This window comes from Ruditapes philippinarum, unplaced genomic scaffold, assembly GCF_026571515.1.
Source record: "Ruditapes philippinarum isolate M1 unplaced genomic scaffold, ASM2657151v2 ctg7866_1_1_1_1, whole genome shotgun sequence".
Taxonomy (NCBI): Eukaryota; Metazoa; Mollusca; class Bivalvia; order Venerida; family Veneridae; genus Ruditapes; species Ruditapes philippinarum.
In genome coordinates, this window is record NW_026860224.1 from 97,754 (window position 1) to 105,870 (window position 8,117).

At 37.0% G+C, this 8,117-nt stretch overlaps 1 protein-coding gene across 1 annotated transcript; it reads left to right on the plus strand.

Moving 5' to 3' along the window:
* Nucleotides 1-976: 976 nt before the first annotated feature.
* LOC132759280 (uncharacterized) lies at nucleotides 977-5,436 on the plus strand. Its single transcript, XM_060751023.1, has 4 exons — nucleotides 977-1,249; nucleotides 1,547-1,745; nucleotides 2,469-2,699; nucleotides 2,973-5,436. The coding sequence occupies exons 2-4, from the start codon at nucleotides 1,605-1,607 to the stop codon at nucleotides 3,420-3,422; spliced, it is 822 nt and encodes a 273-aa protein (XP_060607006.1). The 5' UTR covers nucleotides 977-1,249; nucleotides 1,547-1,604; the 3' UTR covers nucleotides 3,423-5,436.
* Nucleotides 5,437-8,117: the final 2,681 nt, after the last annotated feature.

Consider the following 8,117-nt stretch of genomic DNA (forward strand, 5'->3'; position numbering starts at 1 on the left):
GCTCATTAACATCACTGTTTTGAGTTTGAATGCGGGGAATTATATCACGAGGACGTATCCAAAGTGATATAATGATGTGCATCCAAATGTCAAACAGTGATGTTATCAAGCAATAAAAACACCAATTTGAATATTATTTCGATTTTAACATGACATCAACAAGTAAATGCCGCCATACATGATAATTAGCTAAATTGCGCCTGATTTGTTTCCGTATTAATAGTCAGCATGTCACATTTTTAGTGGTTACATCATGTGTTTAATTATTACATCACATGTCTAAATATAGAACGTCAAACAGAGATTTCATAGCATAATAACACACACTTTCAGTTCTTATATGTCCAGTAGGGAAAAATGCGGGTTGTGTTAGAATTTATTATAATCCATTATTGAAAACCTTATTTTCAAATGTGGTAAACAATAATTCATTTATTTACTGATATAAATAATATTCTTATTTTCAGACTTCTAAATAACCAGCTGCACAGTAATTTGCATGTTTTCATTGACATGGCAAAGTTATGATACATGTCACTGAGATGTAATAAACCTTCAATATTTGCACAAAAGTACCTTTTCCCCACTAAATCCACGTTGGTAAATCAATATCCAAAAAAACAAAGAAATTGTTTTATATTAAACTTGAGAATAATATTTGTTGACTTTTTCAACAGTACAAATGAAGTAACCTTCAAATCTATAAGTGTTTCAACAAGTTAGTGCTAAACATATTTTACTAGAGTACTATGCAGCTGGATATCTTCTGTTCCACTTCTACAAATTCATTTTCAGATTTCTGTACAATCCAAATTCATTGATACAATTCGTATTTTCAGATTTCTGTACAATCCAAATTCATTGATACAATTCGTATTCTTAGACTTATAGGTATTTCATTTATGAAAATAAAAGATATATTCATAAAAATAAATACTAATTTAATCATAAAATTGTGTCATCACATTGTGTATAAATACAATTTATTACTGTTACTTCTACAACTATTCTATGTTTCCATCTATTCATAGGGTACATTACCCATCAGCCAGTTGGAAGCAATACCATCTGGATCGAACCTAAAATCAGCCCAGTTATATGGAAAGATCATCGCATGTGAGAAAGAAGAGGGCAATCAGAAGAAATTTACTGCTATACTGGCAGATGCTTCTGGTTTCATCAAGTGTTCTATCAGCAACAAGTACTTCCGAACAGTGAATCTGGCAAAATCAAATGACACTACAATACAGTAAGTAATAACCTCTTGTCACAAATAATATTGTCAAGTTCAATGTCATGTACCACTTACCTCCTTCCTTAGAGGTGAAATAAATGCAATTTTACAGACTTACACTTTCTGAAATTTGGTCCGGTCTTACCATGCATTTCTTTAAGAATCCTGCAAAAAATATGACTCCCCAAAAAAAAGAAAACTTGTATAATAGTCAACATTCTTTGGAAATCCAAAACATTTTTGACTATCTTTGCATAATTCTGTTTCAAAGTTTGATACAGTCGTTAAAAATGTTGCATATATACATTGCAGTGTCAAAGACTTCCTGCTGGCAAAAAACATAGTATATATCTCAGACTTCACCACAGTCATGAGGTGCCATGTCGTAGTGAATGTGACACCAGAAGTGCGACAACGCGGAACAGTGCTCTTGGACAAACCAGACAGTGTTGAAGCTATTAAAGCGTCCCCTTTAAAGACACGTGTTTCATTGAAAGGCAAAATCGTCAAAGTAAGAGATTACAGTATTTATCTATACAATAAATTTGCACAGCAAACTCCTGCCTTCCATATCAGTGGTATGCACCAATATCACTTGAAGAATCTTCCTACTAATACTTACTTCTTACTTACAAATCTTAGTTTAACTGCTTCTCGCACAAAACACATCAAAATCTTAACTGTCTTCTCTTCATTTGACTGTGCTCAGAATTTTTAAATTCCGCACTGGCCCAAACAATGCCATGTAGTAATGACTTATTGTCAAGCATGCAGTTTCTTTCACAGTACCTACAGTTCTGTATTAATAAAATTAATATATGTCTAAAACTATTGTCAAATTATTATATCTTCCCTTTGTTTTAAAGATATAAGTGCACTAAACCTGGGTTCTATTGTCGTAGGATTGCCTATATTATGCACACTTTTTACAAATTATATTATATACATGTGAATACCATGTAGTACTTACTGACTGTTACATGCAAGAGATTTCAAGAACTCCTATGTATTCAAAGAATGATGTTTGCTCCTTTTATTAGCAAATGTCATTGCAAAAGTATAAATATGTTGTTAATTGAAAAACATAGTGAAAAACGTTGTTAAAACGCTTAGCCACAAATATATAACCCTCTGATCAATAGTTCTTTGACATTGTTTCACAATTTTGTCAAATAACAAACACTGTCGATTGTTAATATTTTGCTAAAAAGCTAAACTTTTCTCTCTTTAATAGATCAGACCTCTTCAAAAAATAGGAATTAGCAAAACAGGTGAGGAGAAAGAGTTACTAAACGTTAGACTGAAAGACAACACGGGTGTTATTCCAATATCCTTGTGGGGGAAGCACGCCACCACCCACCAAGCATTAAAGGTGGGTGACTGCATTAGCGTTGAAAAAGGAGAGAAGGCTGTCTTTCAGAACAAACCAACAGTGAATACATGGGAAGACAGCACAACAATAACAGTATGTACGGTGATAGATGCTTAAGTATTTCCATCTTTTAGATGCTTAAGTATTTTCATCTTTTATGTATACTGAATACAACATAATTCTGCAATTAATGAAATATTTTCATGGTAAGATATATTGATCATAATATTTCTTCTTTTTTCATATTCTTGTTACATTAATATCAAACTTTTAGATGTACTTAAACAGTTTAATGAATACATCACTTGCTTGCATGTTGGCAAAATCAATACCTTGCTTATACATATATTAAATGAAACATTTCAGCTCCTTACAGAAGACATGACAGAAATAACGGACAGTGATGATGAGACGGCCCATCAAAGTGCCTCACCTCCCCCTGGCACCACAACAGGAGAGTGGGTGTCGCTAGGTAACATCACAAAATATGAAGCATGCAAAGAGAAACGTTGTTACTTGAAAAAATTAACTATAGACAATGTGTGCCCGACATGTGGAAAGACTTATTCTGTCAAATGTCCCTCCACTATGGCCTTGATTGCCACAGTAGGTTTACAACTTACATATTCATCTGAAGTCAAGACAGCTATAATATTTACGAATGCATTGAAGGTGGCATACACACAACTATGTCCTGGAGCCAGCCTGCCTGACAGTCTTAAAGCTATAGAAGATTCATTCTTCGCTGCTTTACCAAAAATGTGCCAAATGGTAATAAACGCTAACAATGTTGTGACTGATATTACACTTTTATAAATAATTACTGCTGTTGGGTAAAAAATGTTTGTTGTTTGCTGTATTTTTGTACCCCTACTACAGGGGGTGGGAAGTCATTTAGATTTACCCTTGTCCGTCCATTCGTCCGTCCTTTCATACATATTACTGTTCATTAATATATAGTTCAACAAGTACATTTTTGTAAGTAAATATATCAGGTTAAACAAACCCCTGACTCGAACTGAATTATGACAGAATCATGCTTCTCAATTTTGACAAAATAATGCTTTTTTAACTTAGAATTTCTAGTTATAGTAAAAAAACTTTCTTACTATTGAATTGTTTTTTACTTGATAATTAAAATAGTTATCCACTGTCTCAAATTACACCTGGAGAAACAATCCCTGTAACTCTGATTTGACTTCTACTACAAATATACCCTTTTTAAACTCCAAATATATGTGTTACAGTCAAATATCTCTCTTACCATCAAATCATTTGCATTACTATCAATTATACCTTTCTTTACATTGCCAATTGTGTCATACATGACATCAAATTGATACCATTTATTAACATCATAGTGTACAACAATAATGGAAATGTATATTATGTGAATTTTATGCTTTCTGATATGAAACATTTCTTTTCCTATGTACATACATTCAACCTTAATTAAACTGTCTAACACATGTACAAAAAATTGCTATATTCATAGCAAATATTACTTGTTCATGTTATGCATACAGGGCAATTGTTCTTTTCCTATGTACATACATCAACCTTTGTTAATCTGTCCAACACATGTACAAAAAAAACTGCTATATTCATAGCAAATATTTCTTGTTCATGTTATGCATACAAAGCAATTGTTGCCATCTAGTCTATGTATTTGTATTTTTGTTTATTATTACTTTTTTCATACATATTAGTTTCCATAAATGTATATTTCAACAAGTAGATTTTTGTTAGTAACTTCTTTTGTTTCAATTGTTACTTTCTTATATTGATACTATATTAGTTGTATAGTCCATATTGTAGCAGTTGTCACTTCAACAATTTTCACTTAATAAAACTTTATGTGCAAAGACAAATTACAACAATTTTCACATAATAAAACTTTATGCCCAATGACAAATTACATCGAGAAGCTGTATCAATGGCTCAAAAGACGCACTTGCTATATCAATACTATTGTAATGAACACATTTTGCTTATTTAAAAAAAAAAACAAAAAAACACCAATCAAAATGTTGTTCTCACATGTTCATCTGCATCTACATGTGCTTGGCTTAAGTTTTATGGCAAAAGCTCCTTTAAGTCTATCAAATAATTCACTTTCAATTTCAAGCAGTTGTAAATCATCAAATGGGTAATACATATCAACAAGGCAATAGATCCTTAAATATTTTTGACCATGTTATGCCTCTTTTTACCTTACAATGTTTTAGTCAGTCAAATATCTCAATTTTGATCAATCTGTTGAACACATGTACAAAATTGCTTTATTCATAGAAAGTCTTTTTTTGTGACCTATACAGGGCTATTGTGGCCATCTAGTCCATATATTTGTATTTTTATCAATAATTACTTTTTACATACATATAACTGTTCATAAATGTATAGTTCAACAAGTAGATTTTTTGATAGTAACTTTTTTTGTTTCTATTGTTACTTTTATTTCCTTTATATATACTTTTATATTAGTTATATATTGCATACAGTTTCCATAAGGTTACTTTTATCTTCTTTTGATACTTTTATATTAGTTGTAGTCCATATTGCATACAGTTTCCATAATGTTACTTTAATTATGCCCCCGTCTATGTATTTGTATTTTTGTTTATTATTACTTTTTTCATACATATTAGTTTCCAAAAATGTATATTTCAACAAGTAGATTTTTGTTAGTAACTTCTTTTGTTTCAATTGTTACTTTCTTATATTGATACTATATTAGTTGTATAGTCCATATTGTAGCAGTTGTCACTTCAACAATTTTCACTTAATAAAACTTTATGTGCAAAGACAAATTACAACAATTTTCACGTAATAAAACTTTATGATGTCCGTGAAGTACACGGGCTAACGGGCTAGCAGTCTAGCGGGTTAACAGTATGAACTGAGCGGGCTAGCAGTCTAGCGGGCTAACAGTGTGAACTGGGCGGGAAAGCAGTCTAGCGGGCTAACAGTGTGAACTGGGCGGGCTAGCAGTATAGCGGGCTAACAGTGTGAACTGGGTGGGCTGGCGGCCAGCGGGCTGAAATCTAAAACTTTATTTATTGAACATAAAAATGTTATGATACATTACCTGGCAGTGTAAAGTGGGCGGGCTAACAGTGTAGCGGGATAGCAGTGTGAAATGGGCGGGCTGGCGGGGCAGCGGGCTAAAATCTAAAACTTTATTGATTCAACATGAAAACGTTATGATACATTACCTGGCAGTGTGAAGTGGGCGGGCTCACAGTGTAGCGGGCTAGCAGTGTGAACTTGACGGGCTGGCGGGCCAGCGGGCTAAAATCTAAAACTTTATTGATTGAACATTAAAACCTCATGATACATTTCCTAGCAGTGTGAATTGGACGGGCTGACAGTGTAGCGGGCTAGCAGTGTGAACTGGGCGGGCTGGCGGGCCATTGGGCTAAAATCTAAAACTTTATTGATTGAACATAAAAATGTTATGATACATTACCTGGCAGTGTGAAGTGGGCGGGCTAACAGTGTAGCGGGCTAGCAGTGTGAACTGGGCGGGCTGGCGGGCCAGCGGGCTAAAATCTAAAACTTTATTGATTGAACATAAAAATGTTATGATATATTACCTGGCAGTGTGAAGTGGGCGGCTAACAGTGTAGCGGGCTAGCAGTGTGAACTGGGCGGGCTGGCGGGCCAGCGGGGCTAAAATCTAAAACTTTATTGATTGAACATTAAAACCTCATGATACATTTCCTAGCAGTGTGAATTGGACGGGCTGACAGTGTAGCGGGCTAGCAGTGTGAACTGGGCGGGCTGGCGGGCCAACGGGCTAAAATCTAAAACTTTATTGATTGATCATAAAAACGTTATAATACATTACCTGGCAGTGTGAAGTGAGCGGGCTAACAGTGTAGCGGGCTAGCAGTGTGAACTGGGCGGGCTGGCGGGCCAGCGGGGCTAAAATCTAAAACTTTATTTATTCAACATTAAAACCTGATGATACATTTCCTAGCAGTGTGAATTGGACGGGCTGACAGTGTAGCGGGCTAGCAGTGTGAACTTGGCGGGCTGGCGGGCCAGCGGGCTAAAATCTAAAACTTTATTGATTGAACATTAAAAACCTCATGATACATTTCCTAGCAGTGTGAATTGGACGGGCTGACAGTGTAGCGGGCTAGCAGTGTAAACTGGGCGGGCTGGCGGGCCAACGGGCCAACGGGCTAAAATCTAAAACTTTATTGATTGATCATAAAAACGTTATGATACATTACCTGGCAGTGTGAAGTGAGCGGGCTAACAGTGTAGCGGGCTAGCAGTGTGAACTGGGCGGGCTGGCGGGCCAGCGGGCTAAAAATCTAAAACTTTATTTATTCAACATTAAAACCTGATGATACATTACCTGGCAGTGTGAAGTGGGCGGGCTAGCAGTGTAGCGGGCTAGCAGTGTGAACTTGGCGGGCTGGCGGGCCAGCGGGATAAAATCTAAAACTTTATTGATTGAACATTAAAACCTCATGATACATTTCCTAGCAGTGTGAATTGGACGGGCTGACAGTGTAGCGGGCTAGCAGTGTGAACTGGGCGGGCTGGCGGGCCAGCGGGCTAAAATCTAAAACTTTATTGATTGAACATGAAAAACGTTATGATACATTACCTGGCAGTGTGAAGTGGGCGGGCTAGCAGTGTAGCGGGCTAGCAGTGTGAACTTGGCGGGCTGGCGGGCAGCGGGCTAAAATCTAAAACTTTATTGATTGAACATTAAAACCTCATGATACATTTCCTAGCAGTGTGAATTGGACGGGCTGACAGTGTAGCGGGCTAGCAGTGTGAACTGGGCGGGCTGGCGGGCTGGCGGGCCAACGGGCTAAAATCTAAAACTTTATTGATTGATCATAAAAACGTTATGATACATTACCTGGCAGTGTGAAGTGAGCGGGCTAACAGTGTAGCGGGCTAGCAGTGTGAACTGGGCGGGCTGGCGGGCCAGCGGGATAAAATCTAAAACTTTATTGATTCAACATTGAAACCTCATGATACATTTCCTAGCAGTGTGAATTGGACGGGCTGACAGTGTAGCGGGCTAGCAGTGTGAACTTGACGGGCTAACAGTGTAGCGGGCTAGCAGTGCGAACTGCGCGGGCTGGCGGGCCAGCGGGCTAAAATCTAAAACTTTTATTGATTCAACATTAAAACCTCATGATACATTTCCTAGCAGTGTGAATTGGACGGGCTGACAGTGTAGCGGGCTAGCAGTGTGAACTGGGCGGGCTGGCGGGCCAACGGGGCCAACGGGCTAAAATCTAAAACTTTATTGATTCAACATTAAAACCTCATGATACATTACCTGGCAGTGTGAAGTGGGCGGGCTAACAGTGTGGCGGGCTAGCAGTGTGAACTGGGCGGGCTGGCGGGCCAGCGGGCTAAACTTTAAAACTTAATTGAATCAACATAAAAACCTTACTATACATTTCCTAGCTGTATAAGCTCGGTGAGCTAACAGGGTAATGTGCTAGCAGTCTAGTGGTCTAAATTCCATACTTA

What these genes read in the sequence shown, in the direction of transcription:
- LOC132759280 (XM_060751023.1), top strand. Translation starts at nt 1,605, where the DNA reads ATGAGGTGCCATGTCGTAGTGAATGTGACACCAGAAGTGCGACAACGC. An exon ending in TGAAAGGCAAAATCGTCAAA is followed by an intron (nt 1,746 to 2,468) that starts GTAAGAGATTAC and finishes TCTCTTTAATAG; the next exon opens with ATCAGACCTCTTCAAAAAAT. An exon ending in AAGACAGCACAACAATAACA is followed by an intron (nt 2,700 to 2,972) that starts GTATGTACGGTG and finishes GAAACATTTCAG; the next exon opens with CTCCTTACAGAAGACATGAC.